Source organism: Leopardus geoffroyi, chromosome D1 (assembly GCF_018350155.1).
Source record: "Leopardus geoffroyi isolate Oge1 chromosome D1, O.geoffroyi_Oge1_pat1.0, whole genome shotgun sequence".
Lineage (NCBI taxonomy): Eukaryota > Metazoa > Chordata > Mammalia > Carnivora > Felidae > Leopardus > Leopardus geoffroyi.
The window spans coordinates 108,119,311-108,140,880 of NC_059329.1; the positions used below are offsets into that span (position 1 = coordinate 108,119,311).

The 21,570-nt window shown below is 57.3% G+C and overlaps 1 protein-coding gene and 1 long non-coding RNA gene across 3 annotated transcripts; one reads left to right on the forward strand and one right to left on the reverse strand.

The window, feature by feature from the left end:
- Positions 1 to 7,666: 7,666 nt before the first annotated feature.
- LOC123601912 lies at positions 7,667 to 21,554 on the forward strand. The gene is made up of 3 exons (XR_006714289.1): positions 7,667 to 7,826; positions 11,409 to 11,415; positions 21,543 to 21,554. It is a non-coding gene; the product is annotated as an uncharacterized LOC123601912 (long non-coding RNA).
- MAP4K2 (mitogen-activated protein kinase kinase kinase kinase 2) lies at positions 9,024 to 21,253 on the reverse strand. Of its 2 annotated transcripts, XM_045485828.1 has the most exons (32): positions 21,075 to 21,253; positions 20,893 to 20,950; positions 20,598 to 20,688; positions 20,447 to 20,511; positions 20,085 to 20,140; positions 19,697 to 19,744; positions 19,568 to 19,610; positions 19,096 to 19,168; positions 18,873 to 19,004; positions 18,730 to 18,792; positions 18,271 to 18,352; positions 18,073 to 18,180; positions 17,616 to 17,694; positions 17,430 to 17,488; positions 16,876 to 16,919; positions 16,754 to 16,792; positions 16,625 to 16,658; positions 16,425 to 16,530; positions 16,256 to 16,344; positions 16,118 to 16,159; positions 15,935 to 16,019; positions 15,762 to 15,841; positions 15,604 to 15,664; positions 15,400 to 15,517; positions 11,478 to 11,536; positions 11,294 to 11,397; positions 11,012 to 11,189; positions 10,322 to 10,390; positions 10,098 to 10,184; positions 9,782 to 9,852; positions 9,627 to 9,682; positions 9,024 to 9,522 (listed from the first exon to the last, which is right to left on the reverse strand). In XM_045485828.1, exons 1-32 carry the CDS (start codon positions 21,168 to 21,170, stop codon positions 9,435 to 9,437), a joined length of 2,463 nt encoding a protein of 820 aa, XP_045341784.1. In that variant the 5' UTR covers positions 21,171 to 21,253; the 3' UTR covers positions 9,024 to 9,434. The 2 variants fall into 2 exon arrangements, with proteins under 2 accessions (XP_045341784.1, XP_045341785.1); XM_045485829.1 differs by lacking the exons at positions 9,024 to 9,522; positions 9,627 to 9,682; positions 9,782 to 9,852; positions 10,098 to 10,184; positions 10,322 to 10,390 and adding an exon at positions 10,398 to 10,906 and having other exon boundaries at positions 21,075 to 21,242.
- Positions 21,555 to 21,570: the final 16 nt, after the last annotated feature.

A 21,570-nucleotide genomic window follows, 5' to 3' on the forward strand; every position in this document is an offset into this window, starting at 1 on the left:
AGCTGAGCCTGGAGCCTGCTTCTGATTCTGTGTCTTCCTCTTTCTCTGTCCCCCTCCTGCTTGCTCTCTGTCTCTGCCTCTCCCTCAAAAATAATAAGTATTAAAAAAATTTTAATGAATAAATGTTATTTTTTTTTTTTTTTTAATTAATTAGAGGGGCGCTTGGGTGACTCAGTAGGTTAAGTGTGGGATTCTTGCTTGCAGCTCAGGCCATGATCTCACCATTCGTCAGATCTAGCCCCATGTTGGGACTTTTCAATGTATCAGTCCCACCTCTGGGAATCTGCCCCAAAGCAAAGTGTGTGATGATATAGTGTAATGTGTTCATGGTCTTATACTGCATTTACTGCAGCACTGTAACGGTGAAAATCTGGAAACAAAGTGTGTTTCTATTAATAAGTGAATTCGACAAACTGAATGTCCATAACATAGATCACTAGGCAGATTTGAAAATCAGTTAATCATACCAACTGATGTAGAGGGATTTCTGTGCTGTTATTAAATGAGAAAAGCAGACAAATACATATTTCACGATCTCGTTTTTGTAAAGCCCCGTATATGTGTGTGCTTGTGCGTGTTTTTATTTGGTTAGCTGAGCATAGCTATGGAAGAATACACATCATGTTATTAGTGAAGCACTGGAGAGGGAAACAATTACTTGGACATTATTCCATACATTTTGAGCACTCAAAACATTTTTTAAATGTGCTTCATACTTTTTAAAAATTTCTGATGATCCCGTGACATAACATTACATAACTGAACATAACGAAGTCCACTGACAGGAAAATCAGCAAATTTTTAATGGTGGTGGGATCTCAGGTAATTTTTAATTTTTTCCTCCTATTTCTCTATGTTCTGTATTCTACTTTAGTTTTTTATACTGAGCAAGTACTATTTGTATAATAAAAGCGAAGCTAATATTACAGACAAGAAAGGAAAAAATATAAAATATTTAAGTCATCGGGCACCTGGGTGGCCCAGTCGGTTAAGCATCCGACTTTGGCTCAGAGGTCATGATCTTTCAGTTCACGAGTTCAAGCCCCGTGTCGGGCTCTGTGCTGACCGCTCAAAGTCTGGAGCCAGCTTCGGATTCTGTGTCTCCCTGTCTCTCTCTATGACCCTACCTACTCACACTCTGTCTGTCTGTCTGTCTGTCTCTCTCTCCCAAATATAAACATCCAAAAAACTTTTATGTGTTTAAGTCATCTGTTTGTAAACGAAGGGAAAGTTAATTTATTCAGTGAACACAACAAGGTTCTCTGGAGGAGAAAAGAGTCACTCAGTGTGTGAGCAGTTACTGAGTGCAAAACAGCTTGGTGGATAGCAGAAGTAAATGAAACTCAGTCCCTGCCTTCCAGAAAATCACAGTCTAGTAAAGGAAGAGGCAAATGCACACCTGAAAATGTACCGTTAATACTAATCGTGATGTTGCCATACTGATAACGGTAAAGGCTACAGCTTTGTGTGATGGGCCCGTCACCTGCACTGCTCTGCTGCCGTTCCAGTCGAATTTCTTCTTTCATACAGGACTTTCATGAGAGTATCTTTTCTTAATTCCAAGTTACAATGTTACGAATTTATTAATAACGTTAATTTATTAATTTTTATTTTTGCAGAGTGTGGCCTTTAAAATCCCTACTCTTGGGGCGCCTGGGTGGCTCAGTTGGTTAAGCATCCTAATTCGGCTCAGGTCATGATCTCACAGTTTGTGAGTTCGAGCCCCATGTCGGGCTCTGTGCTGACAGCTCAGAGCCTGGAGCCTGCTACAGATTCCGTCTCTCTCTCTCTCTCTCTCTCTCTCTCTCTCTCTCTCTCTCTTTGCCTCTCCCCCACTCACCCTCTGTCTGTCTCTCTCCCTCTCAAAAAATAAATAAATGTTAAAAAAAATTTTTTTTAGTAAAAAATAAATAAATTGGCACTTTCTGGCTGAGGACCCGCAGGCTGATTCTTCCCAGTTTGGAGGCAGGTTGGAGTCTTAACAGACTCAGGCCAGCCATCCACCGGCGGACAACTAGGGAAGTAATTTAATCTCTCCACGCCTCAGTTTCTCCGTCCGCACGAGGCAGACATTGACGCTACCCCTACAGGATGCTGTGCCGATCCAGTGAGATCAGAGAGCACTGTTGGTTTGAATAGGAACCTCCGAGAACTCTACACGGACTCCAGACACGGATGTCTCCTGATTTTACACGAGGGTGCAGTACCACCAAAAATATATTATCTTGCCTTTGTCCCAAGATCCTGGCACAGAGCTCCAAAAACCTTTGGGATTTCTTGAGTGATACGAGTGTCTTTGCTTGTTCATGACAAGCCCCTTTGGACCATACCCGAGTTTAAGCTCACAGGGGACTCGTTGCCAGCTCTGAGAGCCCTGAGATAGCTTCAGGATGCTGGCTGGTCGGGAAAACCACCCCACTTTCCACCCCTCCTCTGACGGAGAGAGAGGGACTGGAGACTGCATTCAGTCACATGGCCGATGATTTCATCAATCGTGCCTGTGTAACGAAACCTCAGTTGAAAACCCTGAACAATGAGGTTTGGAGAGCTTCTGAGTCAGTGAGCATACTGGTGTGACAGAAGGGTGGTGTATACCCTGACTCCACAGGGACAGAAGCTCCTGGGCTCAGGACCATTCTAGACCTTGCCACGTTCCTTCATGTAGCTGTTCGCCTGTCTCCTCTGTAATAAAACAGTAATCATAAATGTAGTGCTTGCCTGAGTTCTGTGAGTCATTGTGATAAATTACTGAACCTGAAAGGGGTCTGTGGGAACCCTGAACTTGCAGCCAGGTTGGACAGAGGTGTGGAGAGCCTGGAGAACCAGGACTTGTGGCTGAATTCCTCACCTGTGGGGTCTTCACCAACTCGGAGTTGTTCGTGTCAGAATCGGATGGACTTGTAAGACATTGGTGGGTGGCAGAGAATTGGTGCTGGAGTGTACAACATAAGAAGTTTCAGGGACGCCTGGGTGGCTCAGTCGGTTAAGCGGCTCAGGTCACGATCTCACAATTTGTGAGTTCGAGCCCCACGTCAGGCTCTGTGCTGACAGCGCGGAGCCTGGAGCCAGCTTTGGATTTGTGTCTCCTTCTCTCTCTCTGCCCCTCCCCACCTTGTGGGCTCTCTCTGTCTCCCTCCCTCCCTCTTTCCCTTTTTCAAACATAAAAAAAAAGCTTCAGTCCTTCCCACTCATCTTTGGCGTTTTCGGTCTTTTGAATCTACATCTGATAGTTCAGAAACCCCAACCCCTGGCAAGATAGATTGGTAGTACCATGTAGGTAGCTGACATTTAGGAGGAGCAAGTCCATGGTTGTTTGCCTCTGTGTCCACTGTTTGGAGAGCCCACCTGTGATTCCATTACCTGCATTAAGAACAACACTATCTACCATGGAGTGAGCACCTGTTGTGCACCAAGAACTTTTCATGTTTTGTTTTTCCTGAAAAATCATGTTTATTTACCACTTATTTTTTTTGTGTTTTTTTTTTTTTTTAACGTTTATTTATTTTTGAGACAGAGAGAGACAGAGCATGAACGGGGGAGGGGCAGAGAGAGAGGGAGACACAGAATCCGAAGCAGGCTCCAGGCTCTGAGCCGTCAGCCCAGAGCCCGACGCGGGGCTCGAACTCACGGACCGCGAGATCGTGACCTGAGCTGAAGTCGGACGCTTAACCGACTGAGCCACCCAGGCGCCCCCTATTTTTGTGTTTTTATTTAAAACAATTTTTAATGTTTATTTTTTTTTTAATTTATTTTTTTTTTTTGTTAACGTTTATTTATTTTTGAGACAGAGAGAGACAGAGCATGAACGGGGGAGGGGCAGAGAGAGAGAGAGGGAGACACAGAATCTGAAACAGGCTCCAGGCTCTGAGCTGTCAGCACAGAGCCCGACGCGGGGCTTGAACTCACGAACCGCGAGATCATGACCTGAGCCGAAGTCGGACGCTCAACCGACTGAGCCACCCAGGCGCCCCTAATGTTTATTTTTGAAAGAGAGTATGAGCGGGAAGGGGCAGAGAGGGAGACACAGAATCTGAAGCAGGCTCCAGGCTTTGAGCTGTCAGCACAGAGCCCAATGCAGGGCTCGAACCCACAAACCATGAGAGCATGCCCTGAGCCCAAGTCGGACACTTAGCCAGCTGAGCCACCCAGAAGCCCCTGCTTACCACTTCCTGTTAAAGCTAATTTGAACCAGTGGGAGACAGGTAGTGGAATTTGTGACTTTAGGTACAGATTAGAAATAACTGGGCGCCTGCCTGAGTGGCTCAGTCGGTTAAGCGGTCGACTTCGGCTCAGGTCATGATCTCGCAGTTCATCAGTTCAAGTCCCGCATCGGGCCCTGTGCTGACAGCTCAGAGCCCGGAGCCTGCTTTGGATTCTGTGTCTCCTTCTCTCTCTGCCCCTCCCCTGCTCATGCTGTCTCTCAAAACTAAATAAAACGTTAAATAAATAGCATAACAGGTACGTGCAAATCATGTATCCAATAAAGGACTTGTATCCAGATTCTAAAACTCAACAAGAGGACAACCCTACTTTTTAAAAGCCAAAGATTTGAACAGACTCTTTTCTTTCTTTAAAAAATTATTTTTTATTTTTTATTTTTTCAACGTTTATTTATTTTTTGGGGGACAGAGAGAGACAGAGCATGAACGGGGGAGGGTCAGAGAGAGGGAGACACAGAATCGGAAACAGGCTCCAGGCTCTGAGCCATCAGCCCAGAGCCCGACGCGGGGCTCGAACTCACGGACCGCGAGATCGTGACCTGGCTGAAGTCGGACGCTTAACCGGCTGCGCCACCCAGGCGCCCCTCTTCCTTTAAAAATTTCAAGTAATCTCTGCACCCAGCGTGGGGCGCACACTGACAACCCCGAGGTCGGGAGCCGTGTGCTCTACCGACCGAGCCAGCCAGGCACCAGAAAACAGACTCTTTTCCCAAGAAGTCATACAGTCGTGGAAAAAAGTAAATTAGAACCACCGTGAGATTCCACGACACATCTGTTTGGCTAAAATTAAACAAGGCCGACCATACCAAGTGCCGTCACGGAAGCGAAGGGGTTAGAATTCCCCTACCTGGCTGGCCGGAATGTAAAATGGTAATAACCACTTTGGAAAACGCTCGGGCAGTTCCTTACAAAGTTCAACAACACTTCCCACGCCGAAGTATTTACCCAAGAGAAATGAAAGGAGATGCCCACATGCAGACACATGCATGAATGTTCAGAGCAGTTTTATTTGTAACAGTCCAGGGCCGGAAAGAGCCCACATGTCCAACAGGTGACGAGCCAAGCACACTGTGGTACGCCTATCAAACGGAATATTACTCGGCAATAAAAAAGAACGACTATTAGTACATGCAACAACATGGGTGAATCAGAACAATTTGCTCAGTGAAAGGTAAAGAGGCGTGCACACTGTATGATTCTATTTATATCAATTCTGAAAACTGCGCATTCATCTATAGCGACGGAGAGCGGCTCCGTGGGTATTATGAGCAGGATGGCACGATCGCAAAGGGGTAGAGGGAACTTGGCCAGATGATGGACGTTATCTTGACTGTGGTGACGGTTTCCCACGTCATCATCAAATAGTACATTTTCAATATATGCAGTGTATCGGATACCAGTTTATCCCTCAATAAAGCTGTTTGTGGTTTTTTTTTTTAAGTTTATTTAAGTAATCCCTATACCCAACATGGAGCTCGAACTCATGACCCTGAGATCAAGAGTTGCGCGCTCCTTTGACTGAGCCAGCCAGGCGCCTCTCAATAAAGACGTTTTAACAAACAGTAGAGAAAACTAGAGAGAGGGGGGAGGATCTGCCCATAATTCTCCTCACAACACTGATTTCGTCCTGTAGGGAAGGATTATCTTGGCTTTTTGTTTTTCTTTCTGAAGTCGTTACCGGGCTTTATTTTTTGAGTGGTTATTTTTATGTTTACACTCAACCCCTTACTACGCAGCGTTTGAAACGTACAAAAAGAACCGACAAACACTAAATGCCCTGGGAGCCCATCGCCCAACCTGAGAACCAAGATTTTACCAAAACCCTTGCAAATTCCTGGGGTCCTTCCTCGTCCCACTGCCACTCTCCTCTCGGAGACCATCATCTTGAATTTGGTACTTTTTCCTCCCCGGATCTGACAGTTTGATCACCTGTGCGTGTGTCAGCGGACCATAAGTGGTTTCGTTTTGCTGGGTCTTGAGCTTTGGAAAATGCTATCGTGCTGTGTGTCGTTTCGTGGGATTTGTTGTTTTAATTCGGTATTCTAGCTCTGGGATGCATCTGTGTGGTGGTGTTATTACGGTATTTTCAATCCCCCCCCCCCCCCCAGCAGCCCTGCAGGCAGACTTGGGATCTGCGGATCTGCTGTATCTGCGGAAGACACAGCTCGGCGAGCTGGTCTGGTCAAGAGGGCCGACCGCAGCACCCCCCTCTTCACCCCCCGTCACACCCATCCCTTCACTCAGAAAGCGTGTCTGAGGGCCGCCTCTGCACCAGGCAGTGACCAGGCGCTGGACGCGCCACACAAAGGTGGCCCGTCCCTCGCCATTCCGGAGCGCAACGTTGCGGTTGTCGCCTTGACCTCTGACCCTCACTTGGCTACGAGCCAGTTACCCGAACGTCCTGGGGCACCCGTGCCTCTTCCACTTACCCACAGAATGGCTTCAAGAGGCCGAGCTGACCTATCTCAGAGACTTCCGCCCAGAAGGGCAAGCAATTTTGACAGTCGCTGTCGCAAGAACCAACACGGCCGCTCTGAGCCAGCAATGCCGCTTCCAGGACTTTATGCTATAGGACACCTGAATGTGTAGAGTGGCACTGGCCTAATACTTATTGCGCAAGAATATTTTATTGCAGTGTCGTCTGTAATATCAAAGTAGTAGAAACAAATTTACATCCAAAGGGATCTAACCACTTTAAGGAACAGGAATTGTGGGAAGCCCCTACAATGGAACACCACTAGCTATAAAACAAGCAAACAAACAAACAAAGAGGGAATCAGTGATAATGGAAAACCCTCCAGGTCGGATTTTAAAAGGGTAAGAGCAGAAAGGTATGTGGAATATATTAGCACACGTATAAAAAAAGGGAGGAGAAGATATCATACGGAACTGCATAAATCCTCCCCGAAGGGTTCACAAGTAACGGAGACCTTCGTAGGTGACTTTTCATCGTATCTATTTTGCATTTTTAAAAAACAGTGTGCCACGGGCAAGGCCTACCTATTTAAAAATACATAAATAAAATAACACTCTTAGGCTTTCAGCGCAAACTCCCAGCTTCCTGGGCTTTCTTTGGCTTGTGGCCAGCCTGTGCTGCTGGTGAATATTTTATCAGAAGCCCTTGCTTTTCCCTGATCTCCCACTTGGGCACATTAACACTCTTGACTCCTCCCACCAAAACCCCCTTTTCGGGCGTGGGTGGCAGCGGAGGGCCGGGGCGGCCCGCCACAAGGTGGCGCTCTCTGCCGACCGCGGCTTGGTGGGTGACCCCAGGCACCTGGGGTCAGGGTCAGGGGCCTCCGCGGAGTGGGAGCTCACCTCCCCACCCCCGGCGCTCCTCAGCTTAATCCTACACCTAAACCAAGAAATCGGGAGATTGGGAAGTTAGGAATTCTATCCCTGTCACTCCACCATTTTGGCCCATCACATGTCAGCCAGGCAGGTGTAGACTTTCAGAACTCGGGAGGTGCCTGCCCCCCTCCTTTGGGTCTCAGGGAGAGCACAGGTGTGAGTGCCAATGCACAGAAGCTTCGTGTCCTTCCCTGTGACAAATCCATTTCAGCCAAGAAACCCCAGGAGTCAGAGCAGTCTGGGCTCTGTGGGAGAGTGGGATCACCCTGGGCTCCTGGCAGGGGTGCTAGGGACTGGGCTGCTGCAAGCTCTTCACATAAGCTGCCGTCTACCCCCTCCCCCCGCCCCCCCGCCCATTTGCATCCATTTATCAAATACCAGCAACCCAACCTGGTAGAGAAGTTCTTAATTCAAACAGTTGCCTTGTCTATCAGAAGAAAAATAACTGGGCCTTTGCTCAAGCTCTGGCCCCAGACCCAAGGCCTTCCCGCCCTATGCACCCATGGTCTTGTGTGTGCACCTGTCCTCTCCTTCCAGGCCAGCTGCCATCCTACCGCTTTGACCTCACCTGGCCAAAGGCTCTGGTCAAAAGCAGCCTGGTCAGTGCCTGAGACAAAGGGAGGGCTCCCTGGCCTGAGGGTATGGAGCCCTCCAAGAGGGAAAAGTGGGAGAATGACACGGCAAAGCACAAGGTCAACCACGGGCAGACAGACATACCCTCGAGATGCAGGCTCCAGCAAGGATAGCTCCCTTCCCTGGGGGCTGGTCCACATCTTGGGAGCGACCCCTCTGTGAGCCCGGGGTCTAGCACTGAGAAGGCTGCCTGGGAATACTTGTTAAATGGACACAGGCTGATCTTCCCAGAGCCTAGTCTGACGCTAGAGTCCATATTTAGCAGTCCTGGTCTGATGGAACACACCTAAGCAGCAGGTGGGAGGCAGGGACGCAGCCCCGGGCCTGGGCAGGGGATCCAGATCATGACAGGCTGTGTCCAGAAACCAAAGCCTCGCTGGCACAGGGTGGAGCTGCCAGTGGCTGGCCCTCCCTGGGTGCTGGCTGCCTGGTGAGATCCCATAGGGGGCAGGAGTGCCTGGGATGAGAGTCCCTTTGTTCAGCCTGCCTCCCCCAACTGCATCATTCCTTGGCCATAAAAGAGGCCTCATATTACAAAGCTGAGGGCTCATCCTGAGCAGGGAGCCCTGGAAGACAGTGCCCCTAAGAGGCCTTTCGGGGCCACTGGCCTCTCCACCACCTCTGCCTGGCTCCCCCCCAAGGGAACCACCAGAGAGCACTGGTGGCCCACCCTTCCCTGGGGCACCCATAGCACCTGGTGCCACAGAAAGATGTGCTGGAGGGAAGGAGGGAGGGAGGGCGGGAGGAGGGAGAGGAAGCCTCCCCAGTCCTCCTCCTCAGCTCTCCCCCCCAACCCCCGACAAAGAGGGATCAGCGGAGTAAAATCAAACCAGCTTTAATACCAATATAGTCTCTCTTTTAAATACCATGTTCCCCAGGACAGGGGGCAGGGGCAGGCTCTTGGCAAGAAGAATGGAAAAGAAACGTGGAACAAAATGGAATGGATCGCCCGGGCCTGCTCCCACCCTGCCCGGGGCCCTTGTCACAGGGCCCGGGTTGCCCACGGGGGTAGGGGAGGGGACAGCAGCTTCCTCTGGTCCAGTTATCGCAGGGGCCTGGGGTGGGCTCCCCTCCCCTCCACAGCCCCGAAACTCTTCTCAGAATTATTTCTGCCCTTCAGACCAGCAGAGCCTGGGCCTCTCGGATCCGGGAGGCGCCACTGCCTAAAGGGGAATGCCGCTAAGGCCTGGGGGCAGGACAGCAGAATGCCACCGGCCAGACCTGACCCTCTCAGTAACTGCTCTGATGGCCCGTGAGGATGTAGAGGTTGCTGTGAGCCCCTGGGTTGTCCGTGGGAATGCTCTCAAGGATGATATCTCTGGAGGGGAGACAGAACCGGAGGTGAGCAAGGCAGGGGCCTGAGGCCTGTGCGCATGTCCATACGGCCTCAGGGGCCTCTAAAGGGGAGGCGCCCCGTCCTACCTGTGGGCCCCGAGCACTCGAAAGATCCTTGTCTCGTCTGTGATCTCCTGAGTCACCTGGGAAGGAAAGGGACTCTGAGGCCACCCCAGCAGGTCTTCTCCTAAGAGGTGGGGACAGATAGGTCAGGGGAGGCCAGGTTCCCGAGTTCTGCTCACCTCGTTGGTGTCCAGGCTTCGGCCTTGCATACCGTGGCTCCAGAAGGCCAGCACGCTGTCCTGCAGGCACACTAGGAGGAATCCAGCTGCCATGAGCCCTGCACCTGCCCTGAGGACACTGGGGCTCCCCCAGCCACTCCCTGGGCCCACACTTGGGCCACAGAGGTCCTCACAGACCGTGGTGGCCCTTGAGAGGGGCTGCGGCACCTGCCTCCTCGTCCCACCCCCAGCCCCAGGCCCCTGGGCCACACCACCTGCTCCAGGCTGGGGATATCCGCCCCCCCCCCCCCCCACCCTGTCGTCATCTGTCACTCACCCACAGTCTCAATGGGGAAGTCAAAGGTTAGCACAGGCGCCAGTGTGGCCGTGGGCTCACCCAGCAGGTTGACAATCCTCACGCAGCCTGCGCAGGGAGAGGGCTGGTGGTGGGTGGGGACCAGGTGGTTCCCTTCTGGGGGGGGCAGACCCCCACTCACAAGGCTTCCCTCGCCTCCCCTAACCCCCTCCACTGCCCCCAACCCTGACCTCAGGGGCACTCACGGTCAAAGCAGACTAGGACTGTGTCCCTGTCCACCTGGATCACCTGCTGGGCTGTGCCCGGGAGCCCCTCTGCAGGCAGACAAGAGAGACACGGCCTGGCTGAGCCACCAGCCCCGCTCTGGCCCCGAGGGGAAGACGTGGCGGACAGCTAGAGCCAGCTGTCCCCACAACCACATTTCAACCCCCCAGCAGCCCCACTGGGTTCCCGCACAGCACGGCTGGGGAACTGAGGCTCAGAGTAGCAAAGTGGCCCGCCTGCAGGCGCACAGAGACAGGAGTGAGTCCCAGGGAGCCGGGGCGGGGGGGGGGGGGGTAGCGGAGGAGGGCAGGGTGTCCGGAGTCAGGAGAAGCACGCCATGTGACTCCATCACTGTGGGACCACAAATCTCTGAGCCTCAGTTCCCTCATGTGTAACACAGGCATGCCGATGCCTACCTCGCGGGCCGTCGTGAGGCCTAAGAATGACACAGCTCGTGTCTGAGGCCCCTGCAGTGGTGGGTTCTCTTAGCTGCTGAGCCCTTTGGTCTAATGAAATCTTTTACGGAAGCCCAGCTGAAGGGAGGCTGGTCCCCGTGGAGCCATACGCTGGCAGGGAACACGCCATCTCTCTCTCTCGCCAACTGTCTAGCTCTCTGTCCCACACACACACACGCACACACACACACACACACAAAGGGCCCTCCGGCTCACCAGGTGGTATGAGGACGTCAGGCGTCAGACCGGCCTCCAGGGGCAGGACATGGAACAGAACTCGGCAGCCGGGCCCCTCGGGGCCCTCAGCCCCCACACACACCTGCGGCAGCTCCTTCCCATCCAGTACCAGTGGCTCCAGCATCCCCGCCGGGCTGGGCAAGGGGCTGGAGAAGTTCTGGGGGCGGCAGGGGTGCTCAGGTCTCCACGTCTCGCCCCAGGCCCACCACCCCCACCCCGGGGGGGGGGGGGAGCCCGCGGCCTCACCCGCCCGCCCCACACCTTCAGCAGCAGGAACTTCTGCAGCGGCTCGTACCACTGCAGCAGGAGCAGGCTGGCGGGCAGGGCGGCCAGCAGGAAGGTGCTGCCCGTGTAGGGGTTCCGCACTGTGAGAGAGGCGGGCAGTGGGTCCCGGGCACAGCCCGGGACCCCAGCCCTCCCTGGCCCCACCCGGCCCAGCTCTTACCCACACGACACTGCAGGCAGCCTTTGGTGTCTGGGATCTTGGTGGACAGGGCAAAGCGCCTGCAGGGGTGACAAGCAGGACACGTGTCATGGGTGCCATCCATGGCCGAGGCCCCACGGAGCCCTAAGAAATGGGGACTATCACTTTCCTGGCCCTGGAGGTGAGAAACCGAAGCTCAGAGAGGCAGAGCAATGTGCCTGGGTAACAGCTGTGGAGGGCACAGGAACAGAAGCCGGTCCCGTGGCTCTAGCACCCACCTCCACAGCCTGCAGTGTCTCTGTTCAGTCCACGGGTTTGGATCACAGAAGTACCTTTAACTGTGCAACTCTGGGCAAGTCACTTAACCTCCCCCCTGCCTCAACTTCCACATCCGTAGAATGGGGGGGGGGGGCGGGTAACAGTGGCACCGACCTCAGAGGGTCACAGTAAGGATTAAATGAGTTAATACAGGGGCATCTGGATGGCTCAGTCGGTTGAGCGTCCGACTCTTGATTTTGGCTCCTAGGGTTGTGGGATCGAGCCCCGCGTCAGGCTCCACGCTGAGCATAGAGCCTGCTTGGGATTCTCTCGCCCTCCCTCCCTCCCTCCCTTTCTCTCTCTCTCTCTCTCCCCCTCTGCTCCTCTTCCTCCATCACACTCTCTCTCTAATTTAAAAAACAAAAACAAAAAACAAGTGAATACAGGAGAAGGGTTTACTGCAGAGCCTGGCACTCAGAATACTCTCACAAAGGGCTTTCATTCTGAATTCTTACTTTCCCTCCTATTTCCAGTCATTGAAAATCCTTTTCAGGTGAAAGCAAGGTATACATGAAGAAATGAATGGAGAAACGAGAGCGTGGAGGGGTGGGGAGCTGCTGGAGACTCCAGCCCTGCTAGGCTGCCAGAGCGCTCACGGCGGTCCCCGCTACACATGTCGTGTGTCACAGAAAGGCAGGGAGGCCCGAGGAGATTAAGACTTGCAAGAAAACCGCAAACAAACGGCCTGGCCTGCCCTCCCTGCCCTGCCCTGCCCTCCCCTCGGCTGCCTCAGCTGAAGCTACACCAACAGGGACCAGCGGGGGGGGGGGGGGGGGGGGGGGGCTGCCTTGGAGGCAGGGGAGAGGTGGAGTCTTTGCTCTGCTTACCGGCTGTCCCCCAAGCCCTCAGGGGACCTTCTGAGCCTGTTTCTTCCTCTGGGGGACAGGGCTACATGTCCGCAGCCCTGCCACCTTCTCCCAGCAGCCCATCTGGGCCCTCTGCCAGCAGGGGGACCCCGCCGAGGCGGCCCGTGCCCGTCTCTCCCCATCCCTCTGTCCTCACTCTACTCTCTTCCCCAACCGGCCTTTGGATGGGACAGAGGCGGATATTTTTGTATTTGCTGTTTTCTGCAGACAACTCTGGCTCTCTGCTCTTTACGTTCCAAGTGGACACTGCGATTCTGTAGTTTCCCAGACACACACCCAAAGCTGCCAGGGACTCGCTGGTGTGCTGACAGGCCTGTTTCCTGCAGGTCCTGGGACAAAGCAGAGGTTTGCTGGGGGACTGAGCTCAGGAAGCCCTAGGGCCACAGGGCTCCAGATGCCGTATGAGTGAGCTTGCTGCAGGAAGGGCCGGCGCCCCGGGCTTCCCAGCTGGGCGTAGCCACTGGCCTGTCCCTACCGGCTCCCGCCACCCACCTGGGCAGGGGGACGTCTAAGCCCACAGCCCAGACCCCTCCTCGAATTCAGTCTCACCTAGCCCACGGCCAACGAAGGCCCCGCTTACGCACCTTAAACGCCAACGTGACAACACGGAGTCCGGCTCCAGCCGCGCCTGATGACGGCTCTATCCTTCCCGTCACCCAGGCCAACAACCCTGGACTCCTCCCTGACTCCTCTTTCTCTCCCATCCACCAACTGCCGGGAAATCCTGCTGATTCAACTTCCAAAATGAAATCCGAATCTAGCCGCTTTTCAGTTCCTTCCCTTCTACCCGGGCCCACGCCGCCACCGTCACCTCTCACCTGATGATCGCAATAACCTCCGGGCAGGCTTCCCTGCTTTCCCCTCACCCCTTCGATCTATCCTCCACACAGCGGCTAGAGGGATCGCCTGAAAACCTCAGTCCGTGTGACTCTTCTGCAGTGGCGCCCAGGCTGCTCTGAGTCAAACCCAAAAGCCTCACCGTGGTTACCGGGCCCTCCCAGATCATCTTCCCCACGCTCCATCCATCTGGCTCCACCAGTCTCCTTGCCTTCCTCAAACAGGCCAGGCCTGTTCCTGCCCCAGGGCCTTTGCACTGCCCCCACCCCCACCCTGAGATGCTTTCCCCAGAGGTAACAACAAGGCTTGCTCTGAGCCTCTACTCACACGGCCTTCCTGACCACCCTGTGTAAAACCCCAATCCAGGCCCCACCCCTCCTGGCCCTCCTTATCCCCGCTCTTCTCCATGTACCACCTTCCCCTCTGTGCGTCACCCCAGAGCACCTTTCTTACGTCGGTCGCTTGCTATCGGTCTCCCGTGACGAGAAAGTCTGGGGAAGAGGAGAGAACCCTAGTTCACAGAGTCCCCCAGGCACATACTAGGTACTCAGCAGATACTCGCTGAATGACGAAAAAGGGACTCTGTCTCAGACGTCCCCCTGGACACCTCATAAAACACACGACACCATCCGCTCCCCTGAGGTCTCCCGGTCCCTCCTTCTCCCTCCTGCTCACTCCAGTCAGGCCCCAGATCCCGTCAGCCCCACTTTCTGAAGAGGGTTCAAGTCTGTCCGCCCTGCAGCCTAAGCCCCACTGCCTCAGGCCACTGCGCAGCCCTCCTCTCCAAGTGCCCTCTGGCCGGCCGCCCCCTCCGATCCATTGTTGCCGCCGTCGGCACAGCCGGCAGATGGCTCTAGCCTTCGTCGGTCTGACGGGCCCCTCTCTTGACCCCTAGGATTAGGAGACGGCACGTGACCCCGGCCTGGCCCCGCCCCCCCCGAGCTCCTCATCCCATGGCCACAGCCACAGGCTCATAAGTGGGCATGAACCTAAGCTACACCAAAGAGAACTGGTCCCCGGACTTTGTGGGAATTACTTGGAAGCAGGGATTCTAGCACCGTAGGGCTGTTAGCTAATGCAGAGCTGACCTGGAACCGTGGGCATCCATCAGAGGAGAGGAAAGCCTACCTGAGAACGAAGGTGACAGAGGACAGCAGAGCCAAGAGACGCGGGCAGATTTCTGGCGAGGCCATGTAAGCCTGGATCCAGCTGGACCTGAAGCTAACCCTTCTCCTGAACTTTCAGTCACGTGAACCACTAACTGCCCTTCCGTGCTTAAGTCAGTGAGTTGCCTTGCCCGCTACGGAAAGAGTCCTGATCGACATACAGAGGGATCCTAAAATGCTCGCGGTGCCGCGGCCAGTTGAACCAAACCCAGATCCTGGGCCTGGCCTCGAAGGCAGGGCTCTGCCAGCCACGCAGCTTCCTCTCAGGCTGCTCCCCCAGGTCACCCACGTGCATTGGCACGTTCTCTCCCGCCCCCGAAGGCGGTTCTCTAATTCATCTACCTGGAAACCCTCTGGGCACTTTCCGACTGCAGGCCCTCGTGTGGCTGGCCCCTCAGAGGCCCCTGCACCCCTCCTGGCTCTCCCTCTGGGTCACTGAGGGGGGCCAGGGGCTGACTGTCAAAGATGCATTTGGTTTGTTGTCTCCAAGCCCTGCCTACGACCAGGCACACAGCAAGTGCGCCCCACCCTAACAACCACAGTTGCCACACTGTGGTCCCCTTGCTTTCCAACAGGCCTGAGGGCAAGGGGAGGGGGCACCGACGCTGATGGACAAGGAAACTGGGCTCAGAGAGGCCAAGTGACACGCCTGAGGTCACCAGTCCCGTGCAGGGCCCTATTCGACCCTGGCTCCTGGCTCTGCCCCTCTGCCTCCCCCCGCTGCCCACCCCACTGTACCCCCCCGGGGTCCCCGACCTGGGGATGATGCGCTGCGTGAGACGGTTGGTGGGGATGGAGAGGGGAACCTGTTGCTGTAGTCGTCGCTGCTCAAACAGGCCCGGGAGGTCATGCGCCCAGATGTGCGTGGATTTCCCTGCCGGGGAGGGACAGAGGGGCTCAGAGAGCGTTGGCGGGCAGGGTGCAGGCCCCGCCCCCTGCCCGCCCCGCCCCTCCCCGTACCTGAGAGTGACAGCAGCACGTTGTTCACGCAGTAGAGCCAGGTGCAGCGGTGCGAGATCAGCTAGGGGCCGCAGAGCGGACAGACGGACAGACGGACGGGGAGTCAGCCCCCCAAGCCCCCCAAGGCCCTCTCCCCTCCAAAGCCAGCCGGGCCTCACCTTCTCCAGTGTGTCCTCGTGCAGTTCGTGCAGGTTGAGGGTGTAGATGCCTTCCTCGGCCCCCACCACCAGAAATTGGTCTGCGGGTTTGGGTACAGGGTTGGAGGTCAGTCACGTCCCCTGGCCCAAGCGGGGGGTTCCCAGGCTCCTGCTTCCTCCCTGCCCCAGCCTACCGCGGGTGACAGGGTGAATCCAGGTGACAGCAGCGTGGATCCGCAGGGGGCAGCCATTGAAGACCTTGGAGAAGCAGGCGCCCATCTGGGGAGAAGGCAGGAGGCTGGTGAAGAAGATGGGGGGAGAGGGGGCAGCAGGCAGGGGGGGCTTCAGGGTGGCAGGGCCGCGGGACCGACACTTACATGCACCTTGGGGGTGGGGGGGAGCCCGTGGCAGGATGATCTCTGGAAGGGAGGGAAGAAGTCAGGGCCGAGGCGACAGCCCCAGCCTCCCAGCCTCCCAGCCTCCCAGCCTCCCAGCCCGTCTGTAGCACCCCTCACCTCAGGATCATCCCTGTGCTTCATGGTGGCCCAGGCAGTGGGGAGCAGTGGGGGGCTGTTAGGGCCTGGGAGAGGTGGGGGTGGGGTTCCTGCAGGCACAGAAGGGCTGTGAATTCCAGCTCTAGCCCCGCCCTGAGCCTATCTCCTGGTCCCCCAAGCTTGGACTCACCCAGGGGGCTGGACAGAGGGTCTTCAGCTGGAGGCTCAGCAGGGGGTGGCCCCAAGAAGGGGGCCCGCTTGATGGTTCCCATGGCATCGTCTGGGGAGTCCAGCTCCTGGCAGGAGAGTCAGGGGACTGAGCCTGGCTGCTAGGGGGTCACCGGTAACCCACCCCCACTGTACCCTCTCCGGCCCTCCCTCACTCCATACCTGGAGTTCTGAGGCTGGCCGGATGGTCAGACTCCTGTCGGGGACAAACCAGAGGGACATAAGGTGTGAGATGTGACCAGGCCCCGGGTCCAGCTGCCCCCCCCCACCCTTTCGAGCCCAGCCCCTCACCTTTCCTCCAGGGCCTCCTCGACTGACTGTAGCAGGCTCCTGGGCAGGAGGGGATGAGGTCAAAGGCCAGCCTTTTCTGCTGCCCCTCCCCCTTCCCTGGAGCCTCCCTCTCCCTCACTCACCCACTCAGCTCCTCCTTTCCCAGCAGCGTCCACTCCTCCTCCCACTGCGGGGAAACCGAGTCAGAAAGACCAAAAGAGAGTCAGAGACAAGAGAAGCAATGTGGGCGGGTGATGGAGAGACTGTGGGAAGGACAGGATGCACAGACAGAAAATGACACGGAAACAGGCAAGAGAATTGTGAGCGAGGGGGACAGCGAGAGGCAGAGAAACTACGCAAGAGGAGGACTGACAGCCAGAGAAGGGGACAGAGAGGCGCAAGGGCAAGAGATAGAGTCGGACGACCAGGCTCGGATGCAGACACGGCAGAGAGCTGGAGGAGAGGCTCGGGGTCTGTGACAGGCCCGCGTGTTAGAAAGGCATGGTCCCCGTGCCCGGAAAGAGGTCCCCCTCCCCCTGCACCGCCTTCACTGTCCTGGGTGGGACAAGCCTGCTTGCACAGGGCTTTCCACGGCCAGAGGACCAGGCTGCTGCTGCTTCAGGAATCTGAGACGCCCCCCCCCCCCCCGCACCCCTGCCATGCCCCCACTCCCCCCCCCCCGGCAACAGACCCTCACCGGCTCGTTCAGTGGGTCCGTTTCCTTCCTGCGCGGGGCACCAAATTTCACCTGGTGAACTGGGGGGCCCAGGGTACCCGAGTTAGGAAGGTGGGCTCCCGACTGACCCCGACACTCACACCAAATGCCCACACACAGCCCCCCACCCCACCAAATCCACAGACACAGTCCTCCCGGCAGACTCACACTGGATCTCTGAGGGGGTCCTCTCGGCCGGGCCGTGCTGACCCCGGGAGTGAATGGTGTCTGGAAACACGTCATAAGCCTAAGAGGGAACACAAACAGCCGACACACACACCCAGCACTCGCCTCGCACCAAGTGCTCTCTGCACACGGACGGGTTTTGTTTTCACAACCCTCCGAGGCGATCCCAAGATTAAATGGCACCCTCGTTTTCAAAGATGGGAAAACCGACACAGACAGGCAAGTGGCTGGCCAAAGATCACACAGGTCAGGTCAGCCTGAACCAAGGGCGGGGAATTTATCAGGTGGGAGGTATGGGGCGGGGGGGGGCAAGATGGGCCCAGGGAAGACTTCTAATGGGCCGGCTTGCCTGGAGGAAAGCTCTCGGCGCTGGCAACATTTAAGTTAAAGGGCCCTGACTCATACCGCCTCCGCCCATTCCCCAGCTCTGCTCACTCACCTCGAGATCACAGTCCTCAGGGGAAGGGGTTCCGAGGTGGGGGTCATTGGCTTTGTCCAGCAGCTGTGTGAGCAGAGCCCGAGGGAGCTGCTGGGTTGTGAATGGGTGCTGGAAGATTGAGGGGGGCACAGGTTGGTTCCTGACCTCCAGGGCCCTGCTTTCAAGCATCCAGGCTCCTGCCCTGCCCCTGCCTCCCACCTGCAGAAGCTTCTCTGCCGTTGGCCTCTTCTTGGGGTTCTTGGTCAAGGCTAGCTTGAGGAAGTGGTGGAAGTTCTGGGTCCTAGTGGGCACAAGAGCCCCCCCCGCCCCCAGACCCAGGTTAGCCCTCACGTGCAGCATCCTGCCAGCTGCCCCCTGCCACCGCTCCAGAGGAGGGAGTCTGCTCTAGGAAGGAGCCGGCCTGAGGCCAAGGGCGGCTGGCCTAAGCAATGCTGCGTCGTGACACGGCAGCCCCCCCATCATTAACCGTCTGCCCTTCCTCCCGACCCAGGCTGGGTCCCCCGACCCAGAGGCAGGGCTCAAGCCCCTCCCGCAGATGGTCCACAAAGGCTGAGAGAGCAGGGCTCCGCAGGCTGTGCCCTGGGAGTTGGCAGAAGGCTCTCCGCCCCCATGGAGACTGCTGGAAAGGAGGCCCCAGCAGGGGGTGTGGGCCCTCACCAGCGAGTCTTGTCTCGCAGCCTGGGCGGCTGGAAGCTACTCTTCGACATGAGCATCAGGGCCCTGTGGAGAGCACGAGGTCAGGGGACGAGGTCAGCAGGGCCCTCGAGGTCAGGCGAGGGGCAAGTAAGTGTTCAGCGGACCTCATGGGGTGCAGATGGAAAAGAGGGGGCTGCAGCTCGCCCAGCTCGATGGCGGTGATGCCCAGGGCCCAGACATCACATAGCTCGTTGTAGCCTCCTTTGCGTTCCACGGCGGCCACCTCCGGGGCCATCCTAGAGGCAGGGTCACAGATGGGATGGCCAGGTGCCCCACCTGTGGCGCCCGCCCCCCCCCCCCCCTCCCCAGCCCAAGGCACAGCCTCACCAGTAAGGAGTCCCAATGAAAGATCTCCTCTTAGCCACAGATGCCGTCAGCTCGCCTGCCACCCCAAAGTCGGCTGCGGGGAGAGAGAGCTACTCCCATCCGCCCACTGGCTACCACTCCCCACCCACCTCCAGGGCTCAGGCTCGGAATGCACCCGAAGGGTTCAGAGAGCAGGTGGCTCAGGTTCAGCCACAACTGCCACAGGTCCGAGGCAAGGCCAGGTCCCCCTCCGGGAGGGGTCAACCACCTTCTATCCCTGACCAAGTGCGCGGTCCCAGGTTAGAATCCATAAAGACCCCACCACATCCAACTTCTGGCAGGGAAGGAGGGCTCGTCTACTGTCTCAACGGGGAAACCGAGGGTTAAGTGGTAAAGTGACTTGCTCAAGGACACCCAGCACCTGAACGCAGACTCTAAGCCTCCACGAGCTCCCACAGAACCCTCACCCTGATTGTTTCCCCGGGGTACTGACCCAGCTTGACATCTCCCTGGAGGGTGAGGAGAAGATTGGCTCCCTGTGGGAATGGAGGAGAGAGAATCCCGTCTGGTGCCCCCAAGAGCCTCCTCCTGCCTCCCACGATGCCCTGGGCCAGACCCCTACCTTGATGTCTCTGTGGATCTTCCCCTGAGAATGCAAGTGGTGTAGCCCCTGGGGACAAAAAGGAGCTCCTGAGAGCAGCCACCCAGCACTATCCCACCTCTCCTGAACCCCCTCTCAGGACTGGGGCCCCCCACCCAAGCAGCTTCCTCCTCCCCTCTCCCCAAACAGGAAGTGGCTGAGCCAAGAGGGAAATGTGCTGCTTCCGGCAACAGGGCTGGGGCCCCTTTCCCCCCAGGACCCACAGCCCCTCGGGCCAGCCCTGCCTGAAGTACTCCACCCACCCCCGCACTCCCCCCCCCCCCCACCCAACACACACACAGGGCAGCCAGTCTCCCTGCCCGTAACTCCTGGGGACTAGGAACGTGAACAGCCTTATGGGCCCAGCTACCTTCAGTGCCTCCCGGCAGACATAGGCAATCTGTCGTTCCTCCAGGGGCCCGGTGGCTGAAATGGAAGGGGTGAAGGCTGGCATGGAGGTCTGGAGGAGATGCTGACCTTGCCAGGCCACCCTGTGTGGGGGAAGCAGCAGGCACCGCTGGGTGAAAGAGGGGTTGTCCTCATCCCCTCCCTGTACAGTCTGGGATTCAGAGCCCAGTAAAGGACACCATTTCTGTCAAGGTCACACAGCCAGTTAGGAGTGGAGAAGGGCCTAGCTCCAGGACCCCAGCTCTCCTCTCCTGCCCCATGTTGGGGAAGAGGGAGTTGGGGAAAGGCTTGTGGCCCTCTGGGGCCTGGAGTCCTGGCCCTCACCGTGGTATATCTCCTGCAGGGACCCCCCTCCGCAGAACTCCATGCAGATCCACAAGCGGTCATTCCTGCGAGGGCACAGAACGTGGGTGGGCACGTGGCAGGGCCACATAGGGGCTGCCTGAGGGTAGGCAAGGGGATAAAACAGCCTCACCTGAGGTAGCTGCCAATGTAGGCCACCACATTGGGGTGACGGCACTCACGCAGGATGGTGATTTCCTGCTGGAGGGAGCTGGTGTCGTCCCCTGGGGAGCACAGGGCATCATGGGGGGAGGGCGCATGGGGGTTGCTCTAACTCAGTGCCCTCATCTGCAAAATGGGCATATCCGGGCCAGACAGATCCCAAGTGGCAGCACCTCCTGGAGCCTGTCTCTCAGGGGGTCAACTCTCAGCGCCACCAGGCGCTACGCCCTCCCACCAGCGCAGAGGCCCTGCCTCCAGGCCCTCACCTGGGTCTACCTTGACTATCTTGACCGCGGCCAGTTCGGACGTGACCGTGTCTCGGGCCTGCAGGGGCGGAGGAGGTGAAGCGGGATGAGGAGGGGGCGGGGCTGGGGGCTGGATCCCGCGGTAGTGCGCAGAGCCTGCACCCTCCTCGCCGCTCTCCCGCCCGTCCGGTTGCCCGGCGCACCTTGTAGACGTCGCCATAGGTCCCGGCCCCCACGCGCTGCAGCAGCTCGAAGCGGTCCCGCGGATCCTGCAGCGACACGTCCCGCAGCAGCGCCATTGCCCGGCGCCGGGCGGGCCGGCGGGCGGGCGGTCGTGAGCTGCGGAGCCGCGGAGCCGGCGCGGGGCGGCGCGGGGCGGGGTGGGGCGGGGCAGCACCGCCGGGCGGGCGCGGGTGGCTCCGAGGCCGAGGAGGCGGGGCCGGGGCCCGGGGCGGGGCCAGAGGGGGATGCCCCGCCGCCCCACCGGGAGGCGGCGCCCGCGGGACAGACACTCCGAGGCGAGGGGAAGCCCCGAGGAGGCCGGGCGGGGCCGACCGGGGCCGAGGGATCAGGCGAGCGGCATCTCCCCCCTTCCCCCCTCCCCCCCCCCCCCGCCCGGGTCCCCTGCTCCCTACAGGTGGGGAGCCCGAAGGCCAGAAGGCAGTGGGGAGAGGGGGCACTCTTCTCATCCCACCCGCG